Genomic DNA, 13,066 nt, shown 5'->3' with positions numbered 1-13,066 from the left:
TCCTTGAGATCCTATAAATGTGCAAAAGTAGACCAATGAGGTGTTTACTTGTTACATCAAGGTTAAAGGGATCTAGAATCAATGGTTGAGGAAGATCGCTTTGTCATTTGTAAATGTGGGTGTACAAGACAGAACAAAAGGGAAGGGAGCACAAAGTGTGTTGAGTAAAGAGCTTGATGGTAACGAAAGGGTCATGAACTTGCAAGGTGATGGTGGATGTTAATTCTACTTAGCAATAATTCACCATGGTTGGTAAATTTAGTCGTGAGCTCTAAAAAAAAGATTTTATAGCTTCATGAACTTGGACGATGAAGATGGTTGTCATTTCTACTTTACATTAATCCACAAGAAATGCCACCACAGCTTATGAAACAAGACAACTCAAAGCAAGTTGGTTAAGGAGAGATCTTTAAGGATACTTCTACAAGGAAAGGGGGAGATATAGGTAAGGTTGAGGTTGCAAAGCTGTAGGATTAAGTGTACTCTATCCCAAAAAGGGGACTAAGGAAAGGGAAAAGTTATAGGTTGAGGTTGAGAAGTTGGAGGATCAAGAGTCCTATATCCTAAAAAAGAAGAGCATGCAATAAACCAAGGAGGAAGAAGATTGGGCAAAAACCGTGCAGCATGTGAAACATTGAAGCATGAATGATGGCACATTGACTGGGTAATTTAGCGAGGGTGCATGGAAACTTGAATAAGCAAGAGGCACAGGGTGTCGGGTGCATTAGCAAAATTAGAACAAATAGGTTTTCTTGCTCACATCTCTCAAAAAGAGGGAGACGGGGTGAGAGGGAGACGAGGGGACTTAGGAATGTTAAATTCACTTTTCTAAAAGTGAAATACGTCTCCTTTAGACGGGCACCTGAAAAAGCAACTTCCTCGTTGTGCTATAGGCTGCTGCTAAGCGGGGCCTGAGTGCTAACAAAGCAATTTGAAGCGAGTAGCCAATTTATTTTTGTAGCAGCAAGGGCTAGGGTTGAACGAACGAACTGATCCGCGATATGGGAGGGTATGAAAAAGGTTATAAGCGTTTGGGGTTGGTGGAACGGAGGGATCAAATACGATGGGTATCGTAATGTGCGCTCTTCCTTTTTCGTAAAGAAAAAGGGGTAAAAAAATAAAATGAAATACACGTGGCCCGTTAGGTACAGGGGTGCTAAGGGGGGTAGGGCCGAAAAAGGACGGACGAGGGGGACACGTCAGGGGGCCACGGACGCAAACGCCAGTGTACAGGGTTAAGGAGGATAAGATAGGATTAGGGGGGAAAATTAGAGTTAATGATAATTAGGAATTTCTTTGTATTAATGAAGGTCGTCTTCTTCATCAACATGATCATCTTCTTCGTCGTCTTCATTTTTCTGTTAAAGCGCCATAGCCTTTTAGGGTTTGCTTCGCCATAGCCAAAGCCATAGCCATAGCCTCTGCTTGTTCCCCTTGAAGCTCCTGGCTATGGCGGATCCCCTCCCCCCCTCCCCCCATTGGTGCTACCAGTGTAACTCCCAGGTCCTCCCCTCCCCTTCTTTCGACGACCAATTGCTTTGCCCTGACTGTGGCGGTGGCTTCCTCGAAGCCCTCGACTCTGCCCGCTCCCTCGGTGATGTCCGTCGTGCCCTCCGTCGCCACCAGCGTCGTAGCTCCTCCCGACCTCGTCCCCCCTCCCGCCTCTCCGCCGATCCTTCCTACGATGACCCCCTCGATGATGCCTCCCCTCGCCAGATCTTGCGCCTCCTCCGTTTCCTCGCTCGTAGCACCCGTAACGCCCCGCCCACGGCTTCGTCCAGATCTTCCGATTTGCACACCAGTGACCGAAGCCATGGTTCCGGCCAGGAGTCGGATGATGTGCTGCAAAGTCATGGCTTGGGTCGCCCTTCTCCTGCCTCTTCCTCGTCCGTTGTAGAGGACGTGGTTGACGAGCAGAACTCGCAGGAACCGGAGCTTTCGACTCATTTGGAGGTGGATAACACTGCAGCAGGTACTGATGACGTCGGTGAAGGTGCAGAGGACGTCTTGTCGGTGGGAGAGGGTTCGCTCTCGCAGGAGGACGATGTGGACGAGGAGGAGGATGATAGTGATTCCGAGGCTGAGGCAGGGCTTATCGAGCTTAGCGATTGGGATTCTTTAGATGAAGATGAGGAGGACGAGTGGGAAGAAGTTGAATACGATGAAGTTGATCTAGTAGTTCGGTTCTTGGAAGCTGTGGACGACGGCTATGAGGGAGGTGTTGAAAATCCCCGTGAAGAAAGGGAGCTGAGCGAACACGAAGAGGTACAGGCAGCCGAGGCCGAAGGATCCCAAAGCCATGCGCAACCTCAGCAAAACACGTCACGCTCCAGAAACCTTCTCCCTCGCAATATGCGTCGTCGTTTGCAGGAGATTCGTCGAAATATAGAGAACTATAACTCTGAGGTCCGATTTGAGAACACTGAAGTCGACACTTACGTTGGAGATCCGGGAGACTATGTGGATGCTCGAGGTTTTGAAGAGCTCCTCCAGCAGCTGATTGATACGGATAATTCTCGTAGGGGTGCTCCTCCTGCTGCCATATCAGCAATTGAAGGCCTTCCCTCGGTCCTTATCCGGCAAGAGAATCTGGACGATGGCTCTGCTTTGTGTGCCATCTGTAAAGATGTGGTTGCGCTCGATGAGCCTGCAAAGCAGCTTCCATGTCTGCATCTTTATCATAGTGTTTGCATTCTTCCCTGGCTTAGTTCTAGGAATTCTTGTCCCGTGTGTAGATATGAGCTTCCCACTGATGATCCTGATTATGAGGAACAAAAACAGAGTCGCAGCTCTTATCAAAATATCACGGGCTCTAGTTTGGAAACTAATGAAAGTAGCAGTAGCTCCCCTTCATCGACTGGAGACGGAGGGGGAACATCAGCTCGAGATGGAGATGCTAATGAGTCGGCTCCTACCGATTCCACTGAAGCTGTTCTAGAAACAAATAAAGAGGAGATTGAAGCTGAACAACCAGAAGGCAACGTGAAATTTGCAGCTGAGAGAAGTTCTCTGCTCGAGGCAATAGCTGGACCTTTATTCAGTATTGTTGGTTTGGTGGTTGTCTCATGTCTGGGAAATTTCTTTGTAGGTAACAACATTCAAAAGCGAGAAAGGATTGGAGTACAAGGCCAGCCTGGAAGGCTTAAAGAGGTGCAGGGTCGCAAGCCTTGGTGGATGCGCTTGTTTGGTTGATATTGGACTGTGGATTGCCAAGTAGGTCTTTTGTCAACAACTTTCATTTGTCCTCGTCCTCCTGTAGGACTCGCCAACATGTGTATTCTTTGGATCCGTTTAATTGTCAATTCTGGGTTCTGCACTATCCTGCTGGAGGATTGTCTTGCAGCCTCTGGTTCCTGATTAGTTGTGCAGGAATTCTTTGGATTTATTCAAGGGGTTGAATTCATCCATGATTGTAAATACGTGTTGTCTTGGTGGCTGCTTCTTCCCCTGTTATTAAGGCACGGGGACTGGCTGATGGGAGAAAATTCGACAAGATCTATAATGTTTTGACTGTTGTCTGGCCCTTTAATCATTGCAGTTGCAGTTGGGTTGTTTCACCTATCTCGTATATAGACCTCGTTGATTCGGTAGATACTATGTTGGCTCTAAATGCTACTTTGAGTTGGGTTTCATTTCTATTTTGGTCTTGTTAACGAGCACTTAAAGTTGTGGACGAGTCTTTACTTTGTGATCCTTCTATTAAATCTCATCAGTACGTGATTAAGCTTTTTATATGACTGGAGTAAGCTACAGATGCGGGTCAGAGAAATATATTACTTTTTGCAAGGAAAGGTTTATTACAATGTGCATTGTAACATTTTTCCTCTGAGTTGTGCTTTCGCAGAGAAGTTAGTTCTTCTCCATCCTAAACTGATTTATGTCTGGTCTTTTCAAGGTCTAGGGATGTTGAAATTTTAGAACCTAATCATGTGAAATTGCATTCCTCTGCTATTTGCTAATGAGCACTCAGTCTATCATTGAAGATGTGGGCATGAAGCAACACAGTTGCACGTAAAGTTTGTGCCCATGTGCTTGCCTGTGGGTTGGGTGATGTGACCTGCATTGTCATGGATCAGCTTTCGTAGCTCTATTCTAGGGTTGCTATAATTCTAGTCAGCCATTTATCCAGATGTAGAAGCAATAGGTATAGTAGACCCTGGTATATATAACCAGAAGCAACAACAGTCCAGCTGGCTGAGCTGCCACTTGGTAGTATACCACAAGGTGGACCTGATGGGTCAGCCTTTTAGAACAGTAGTCAGCTGCTGTTGGACCTGTGGTAGTCTACCACAAGGTGGACCTGATGGGTCAGCCTTTTAGAACAGCTGTCAGCTGCTGCCCTACTGTGAGCTAGTTCTTGCCTCCAGTTGGTCAGCTCCAGCAAGCAGCCTTCAGCCTGTAGCAGTCGAGCCTCTTCACAAGACAGTGGCCCAAGGATGATCTTCCAATACTTGGTGATTGCCAGGGCCATAAGCAATAATATAATTAGCATACATGCAAGCCTCCTGCAGTCATTCTTGTGTTGGGCTCGGAATAAGGCATTGAAGCTTCCAATTTGAGTCCTCTTCTATTATTGAACGGCAGCTTGGTACTCCTTGATTACCATTTGGGAAAGACTATTGTAGCTTGAAATGAAGAGAATCCGGACTAGTTTTTGATTAGCCTTCTCCTTTAGTGCTAGCCTTTGTCACTGCTGACTCTGCCCCTCACCTCCGGAGTGTTGACAGAAACTCAGTATGAAGACCTGTGTATTGATCGATGCTGTTTGGCTATGCATTTGTTGGCAGTGCTATCGTTACGCTTTCTTAGAAAAGCGTCCCAGACCATTTTTTGCCACGTGGCCTACTTTCCTGCCTGTTCCATGCGTGCCTTGTATTTCTATTTTGGTCGTGTTTATCGCGTATTTGAAGCGTTCTTCATGGTATCTGTCGTTCTGTTCATGATTGTTACTTCAAGGTTTGTTGTGGCTGGAAGTATCACGACTCGAGCTGGTGGTTTCTGTTAAATAGTTACGTTTGTGTGGCCTTCAAGGGTCTCTTAGGCATGCGGTAAGTGTGCGTGGAGATGCTAGTTCAGTGTATCCGAGGTGTTCATATGTTTGTTTTCGTGGACATAGAGGAAAATCGGAAACTGTCAGCTCGTCGTTGATAGAGCGGAAGATTGTTTTGGTGGTACACGTATCTATCTATGTTTTGTCATTTGCTGAATGACGGCAGTGGGGATGTCATAGTAGCTAGTCCCTGCTATGCATGATGGAGTTTATGGTTTTCAACCTTGTGAGTGACTCTCATGAGATTGAAACTGCACTATGTTGTGTTTTTAGAGGATGAGTTTGGGAATGTTCCTGGATTCATCTAGGTAAATGATTTTACAACCTTTCCCGATGACACAGCGAACGTGGTTGTTCAGAACCAAAAGTTTAATAGTCACCTGGCGAGAACCAAAAGTTTAATAGTCACCTGGCGAGGGGGTTGATTGTTATATTTATTGGAAGCCGAATTGTCTCTATCAGTGATTCTAGTGAAGATTCGGAACAAGGCATCTTGAGCAAGGTATAGCATTTGGTATCTGTCTCTGTAACTGCCATCTGTGTCTCGGTGCTTGTTTTTATCTCTGTCTCTGTCTTTGTCTATAATTTCTCTGAATAGTCGCATGAATCAAAGCAACATGTTGAGTTGATATATGGGTTGTGATCTTGTGCTGAGATGCATTCATTAGAGGTGATGGGCAACGGTCAAAGGACTGCTGAAAAATGAATGGTGCATTCCAGAGGCTCGAGTTCGTAAGAAAATTACAGACATGGTAAGAGAGAGAAGCTGGATTGAATGCAGAAGTAGAGATTGAACAAGAGACATGCCAGAATTACCCGTTTTGCAAATAAGATTACAGTCACGGCGATGAACCCATGACCGCCATCCCTAGTGTTCTTCTGTTTGTCGTTAGGCGTTAAGAATGTTTGTTTGTCATAAATTAGCTTAAAAGGTAGCGATGAAAGAACTTCAAAAAGAGAGAGAGAGAGAAAGCACAAAAGATAGAATCCAAGATTGGGGAGGCTTGTAGACACGAGCAAGATGCAAAGCTTCTACAGTGGGCATAGCTCGATGCTCTATTGCATCGGCAACTGCGGCTGAATTATTCTTCAATAGTATGAGCCTAATCATTTGCAAGTCGATCCTTGCTTCCCATTTCTCTTGCGTCTGCAAGCGTGGTGAGAAGACATGTCGCGATGGTTATATCATTGCCTAGCTAGACAGTGCTATCAGGAAAAAGTCGCACCTCGAACTCCCAAGCTTTACACGTCTCTGCTCTGCCATGGCTTCTTCGCACGAAGTTAAGCTCATCAGCTTCGTGGTCAATCCCTATGGTCTCGGAGCAGAGTTCGCCAGGATGAAGAGTGATGAGTGCTCACTTGTTGCACCTTTGCGAGGCAGAAGTTGAGGCTTCTATTGAGAACATTGTGAAAGTGATTCCGACCTTTCTTTATTTGAGGGAGACGATGCCGTAGCTGGTGTACCACAAATTTTCAATCTCGTGAGCTAAATTCATGTTCCCAGCTCTGAGCTACCTTCTTAGATCAAGACTTTTTGATCTCAAGTTCTCCGAGAACTTGATTTTGTGAGTGAGAAGGCTTGCTATTTAAATTCCCATAAACGCATTGTTTGGGTGGAGCAAGTTGAGTGTTCACATTGATCTCAACAACTAATGTTTCACACGGGAAGACAACCGCAGATAGCATTAGTCGCAAGCATTGTTTGCACTATAAGAGGATTGGATTTGCACATGAAGTGCAGCTGAGTTTGAGCTCATACACTTTCATTCGCTCAGTCACTACATTTTTTGAGTTTCATCCTTGTAGTAGATTGGAGTTTAGGAGGGTCCTCAAGTTTGCGATGGACCGCTCCTCTCTTGAAACTTAGTCGTCTACGAAAATTTCAGTCTTCGGACTTTGACTCTAGGTAGTGATCGGAGCTAAGTTCAAGGAACAAATCAAAGCGCTTGTCCGAGAATCTACCCTCTATTATGATTCCCATAATTTCTAAAGAGATCAAGGAGGTGAATGTGAATCAAACGTCTACCTGGCACGATTCAAACATTGAGAAAGATGCACAAATTCTCAGCGGACAAGCAAACATATGACAAAGGAAATCAAACATTATGGGACTTGTCAGGGGAAGAAGAGTGGTTGGATGCTCTGTCCAGAATCTACTCACCCGTGGACAAGGCAATTGTAAGGGAAACAAATGAGGTTACGGGTGCTAACGTTTCCCACAAGCTCACATTCGTGAAGCCTATGATAGTTTTGAATATGCTAGAAACATATATTAAGATCGCTCCGCGTGATCAGGTGACACCCTCAGCTTAGAGAATTCGATCGAATTGAAATTCTCAATTTTTATTATCTTTACGTCGATTGAAAATTACGATCGGTCAAAATTGTAAGCTAAGAGGATTTGTGCAGGGGATTTCCCACATCCCTTCTTCCTTAGACGAGGTGCACGATTATTTCTTCAACGTATTTGCACAAAAGTGAATTTAGCATGAAAAGAAGGCAGGCGTTAGATCAATACTTTTTCCATGAACAGATGTTGTCCATGTCCATAGATGTTTATGAGTAAGTGGGGTATACTGAGAAGCAGCAGGGAATTGTAGGCCAAGCAAGCAAGTGGACATTACCCGTGCACTTAGAAGTGGGTCAAAACAGCATTTTCCACGAACATATGTTTTCCATGTCCATAGATGTTTATGAGCAAGCGTGGTACACTGAGAAGCAATAGGAAATTGTAGGCCGGGCAAGCAGGTGGACATTACCCGTGCTCTTAGAAGTGGGTGGAAACAGCAATTCCTTCTATCATTAGAGCAATCACCTGATACCCAACAAGCTAGTTCTTGAGAATTCCAATGAGATCAATGGGCAAGTAGCCCTACCCAAGGCATTCGCTAGAACCTCTATCCCCTTACCCACCTTCAATATGAGGTGTTGAAGCGTAGATCGTTCGTTCCAGAGAACTTGCGAAAGGTGTTCATAGTTGCTCTCAAAGTACAAGTTTAGAACATAGAGTTTCAGTATAATTGCAGTCACGTTTGTCCATTTTCTCGCTAAGACTAAGAAGGGGTGCTTTGTCTATGTTGCTATGGTCGGGCAAAGATTATTGCGCAGTATTATGATTAGTTGAGTAGAGAGGCAAGCATTTGGTTGCTTCTGTTTCAAGATAAAAAGAATTGGAAACAATAACATAACATGATTTTTTGAAATAAAATTTCCCTTTAGAAGTGTAAACATGTGATATTCTTTAAAATGACAATATTTATAATTAAAACTGTGCTTTTAATTTTTATTTTAAATTTTTAATGTTATTATTCTTTGTATATTAATATATCTTAGTGTGTACACTCTATTCTGAAATGGAATAGTGTGAACAGTCAAAGGCTTGTTATACTTAGTGTGCACATTCTGTTTTGTAATGAAACAGAATGAGCATTCTAAGATTGTTTTCATTTACATAGATATTATGCATATCTTATATCTTTTAAAGTAGATGTGTATACTTAAAGGTTTATTTTGACTCTGATTAACATGTTGACATAACTTAGTATGTGCACTCTATCCCTTCATGGAATAGTGCGAACATTCTAAGAGTTACTGCACTTAGTGTGCACATTTTGTTTTGTATTGGAACAGTCACGTGAGCATTCTAAGACTCGTTTCATTTATGTAGAAACTCAGTGTATACATTTCGTCTTGTTTTTTATTCTGTACTAAAACAATAAATATTGTAAGACTTGTTTCATTTATGTGAGAACTTAGTGTGTACATTCTATCCTAGAATGGGATAGTGTGAACATTCTAAAAGTATGTCTTAGTGTGTACACTCTATTCTGTAAACATTCAAAGACTCAATATACTTAGTGTGCATATTCTGTTTTATAATGAAACAGTGTGAGCACTCTAAGATTGTTTACATTTATGTACGTATTATGCATATCTTATATCTTTTAAAGTGGATGTGTATACTTTAAGGTTTATTTTGGCTTCAATTAACATGTTGACATAACTTAGTGTGTGCACGCACTCTATCCCTTCATGGGATCGTGTGAACATTCTAAGAGTAACTGCACTTAGTGTGCACATTCTTTTCTATATTGGGACATTGTGAGCATTCTAAGACTCGTTTCATTTATATGAAAACTTAGTGTATACATTTGATCTTGTTTTTTATTCTATACTGAAACAATAGATATTGTAAGACTTGTTTCATTTATGTGAGAACTTATTGTGTACATTCTATCCTAGAATGGGATAGTGTGAACATTCTAAGAATTCTTGTACGTACTGCGTACATTTTGTCCTATACTAGAACAATGTGAACATTCTAAGACTTGTTTCGTTTGTGTGAATACTATATGTGTAATATATCTTTTCTAAACATGATATACACACTTTTTTGGCTCCAGTTAACATGTTGACATAACTTAGTGTGTGCACTCTATCTCTTCATGGAATAATGTGAACATTCTAAGAGTTATTACACTTAGTGTCTACATTTTGTTCTATATTGGGACAATGTGAGCATTCTAAGACTCGTTTCATTTATGTGAAAACTTAGCGTATACATTTCGTCTTGTATTTAATTTTATATTGAAATAGTAAATATTGTAAGACTTGTTTCATTTATGTAGGAACTTAGTGTGTACATTCTATCCTAGAACGGGATAGTGTGAACATTCTAAGAAATATTGTACTTAGTGTGTACATTTTGTTCTATACTAAAACAATGTGAACATTCTAAGACTTGTTTCATTTATGTGAGTACTATATGTGTAATATATCATTTCTAAACATGATATACACACTTTAACCTTTATTATGGTTCTGCTTAACATATGAATATAGCTTAGTGTGTACATTCTATTTCATGATGGAATAGTGTGAACACTTTAAGATTCATTGTGCTTGGTGTATGCACACATTTTATTTTTTAATGAAATAGTATAGATATTCTAAAACTGGTTCCATTTATATACATATATGCTAACACCTATTTCATTAATTTTGGACTTTTTGTGTTGTTTTTGGACGAAGCCCAAAAATCCTTCCCAAATGAAAACTTACTTTGTGAAAATATCCTTCCCAAATCAAAATTTTACTTTCTAAAAATATTCTTCCCAAATCAAAAGTTCACTTTGTGGCACTATCATATTCACATAAAAATATTATTTTTTCAATCTATACTTTTGCACCAACATGCAAGAAATTGAAATAATCCTATATTAGAAATTCTAGCTATATCTAAGTTATATGTTAATTTAATTATTTTTAATATTTTTCCTTGACGTGATAAATTTATAAATCCATGAAAGGAGACTTAAATATTTCATGAAAATAACATTGTCACTTGCAATATGCACAAAATTTTTAAAACTTTTAATAAATAGAAAAAAGACATGATGCCATAAGACCCAAGTTTTGTATTGAACCAAAGAGGTATAATAGCAATTATAGCTATTATTATATGATTACATTGAGAGACGTTGCTCTCAGCTAGAGTCTTTATATCCAAAATGATATAGATTGAACATATGTTTACAATTTAAATTGTTGCTCTTAAAGAGCCTCAATGCATGCCATCTGCATAATTTGACTCCCCATTGTCTTATTGCTCAATGTCATGACAGTCCCTTGCCAGGTGCCATCTACATAATTTGACTCCCACTTGTCTTGCCAAGCCTTGCCCCTTGGGTGCATTGACTCCCCATTGTCTTATTGCTCAATGCGATAGTCCCTTGCCAGGTGCCATCTGCATTAACTCCCTATTGTCTTGCCAAGCCTTGACCCTTGGGTGACATCCAGTGCAAAATATAGGTGCCATCTGCATTAACTTCCACAAGTTATCTTGCCAAGCCTTGCCCCTTGGGTGCATTGACTCCCCATTGTCTTATTGCTCAATGTGATAGTCCCTTGCCAGGTGCCATCTACATTAACTCCCTATTGTCTTGGTAAGCCTTGATCCTTGGGTGACATCCAGTGCATATTTTGACTCTCATTTGACATAGGAGGTGATGACTCTGATTATAATTGTCTTGGATTGGCTTCTTGCCTAGTACCTAAATAAAATCCTTCAATGGACTTCAATACAAAGCTTTAATCATGGACATTCTTCATTTGCGCTGTTTCCTTCTACTTCCTCCATGGCGAGCATCCTTGAAAATTCGTGTATATGCAAAATAGTTTGCTATGGTATTTTTATTTTTCCTTCTACCTCATATCCCATGCGCTTCTTTGATTTCTTTGCCCTTGAATGCCAAGACACTATGATTGTCTCCGTCAAAACTTGAGAGACCGCTTCATCATTTGGGACCCACTCCTTCATTATACAATTAGTATACAATGTGTTGTTATCCATATTCTTCTTCCTGCCCTTTGGCTCATACCATACCGCTGTAAATGTTGTAGCTCTCCCTTGGTCATCTCTTTGCACATCAACTACTTTTGCAACCGAAAACTTCACATTCTCATATTCATCATCCGATGGCCGAACCACAACAAAACAATCGACCTCTATATCTACTTGTGGCATAAACTTTCTCTTCTTCGGTCCACAATATGGACGTGGGAGTAATGATATAAATTCATTTTCAAAGACTGGAGCTAGGCGCAAATCGTTATGAGCATTTGGCCAAAACATATTGTATTCTTCCTTGACATCCTTTGAGCCTCGCATTCTCTCAAGGTCCTTTATTAAATTTCGTGTCTTGTTAATTACAGTGGTAGTGTGTTCTCTCCAAGTAGGCTTCGAATCATGATATCTCCGGAGCATTTCCTCTTTGTATGTAATAAATGCTTTTAATCCTTCTATTTCACAGTTAGACCTCTCATTGAATTCTTGTATAGGAACCCATGTTGGATACCTTTCCTTGCTGGGAATTGAAGTTAAGAGACTGTAAGGTTCTTCAGGTTCCCATTTTGTATCATGAGAATACTGTTACCATTGCATTACGGGTTTTTCATCTTAAAAAAAAAAACGAAAGTAGTGTGGATTGGTATGACCTGTCAATGCATCACCACCCGTTTGTATGAAAGGCAAAATGAAGCTCTTCCAATCATACATTCTTTCGAGCCTCTCACATACTGTACTTTCCTTGTGACCACCAACTTGCCTGCCACATCTTCTTACCAAATCATCTATTGTCTCCACATCCTTGCATTTAAGCTCCCTTGAGACTGTGCTAAAAACCTGATCGATATCCTCATGTGTATGCCCAACATACAAAAATCCACATTCGACCTCATTGAAGATTTGATGAGCAACTAGCATGGAGCAGAATGCAAACATGAGTACATTCTTATTTTCTCGCCATCAATTATCAGCTTGTATTCTCAAAGTCGGTGGTAGGCAACCTTTTTCTGCATGTACATTGCGAGTTGCCTTCATAATAGATGTTACAACTTGATTGCTATCATGTAGATGCAAGGAATCAATCCATATATTTGCAAAGAACTTAATTCCATGCACTAAACTCCACCTAGATGTGTCTTTAGAAAGTGCTTGGAGTGGCAACAAAACGAGGCAATGTTGTTGTATTTTGATCCATGCCATCTACAATAAGGTACATATAGTCATCGGGATGCGAAATAGCTTGCTCCTTCCAAATGCATATTTTTGTCTGGAATGTCGAATAAGGTCATGATGAGATTTTCGGTTTTTTTTGTATAATTCCCTTTGATTTGGACATGTTACACTCTCAATCGCTCGCTTTAAATCATCACAGACATTGCACTTTGACATTTTTTGCCTCCTTGGGATTTTAGCATATCCAAAGTTCTTCTTCCAAAGAGTATACAAAGTATGAGAAGAAGCTACGGCATCCCCTCTTTGCCTTTGCTTTTCTGCAATAGAGTCAAATACTTTGAGCTTTGTCAAGCCCATTGGAAGGTGCATTTCAGTGATCGCGTCACTGTTAGGGAGTTTGGTAGATATATGGGGTTGAGGTAAAGCATTTTCATGTATGAAGTCTTGCAAAATTGCTGCTGCCCTGACAGTTGAGATTCTTGATTTGGACCTTCCTC

The 13,066-nt window shown here is 41.1% G+C and overlaps 1 protein-coding gene across 1 annotated transcript; it reads left to right on the top strand.

Moving 5' to 3' along the window:
- The first annotated feature begins 1,354 nt into the window (after positions 1–1,354).
- On the top strand, positions 1,355–3,581 carry LOC147890855 (uncharacterized). Its single transcript, XM_087389425.1, has one exon. The coding sequence runs from the start codon at positions 1,450–1,452 to the stop codon at positions 3,190–3,192; it is 1,743 nt and encodes a 580-aa protein (XP_087245551.1). The 5' UTR covers positions 1,355–1,449; the 3' UTR covers positions 3,193–3,581.
- Positions 3,582–13,066: the final 9,485 nt, after the last annotated feature.

The sequence above is a fragment of the Dipteris shenzhenensis genome, chromosome 18 (assembly GCF_047967505.1).
Source record: "Dipteris shenzhenensis isolate YYH24624 ecotype China chromosome 18, Dip_SZ_1.0, whole genome shotgun sequence".
In the NCBI taxonomy this organism is placed as follows: Eukaryota; Viridiplantae; Streptophyta; class Polypodiopsida; order Gleicheniales; family Dipteridaceae; genus Dipteris; species Dipteris shenzhenensis.
Note: the sequence above shows the minus strand (reverse complement) of the source record. Positions and strands in the feature narration are given on the sequence as shown.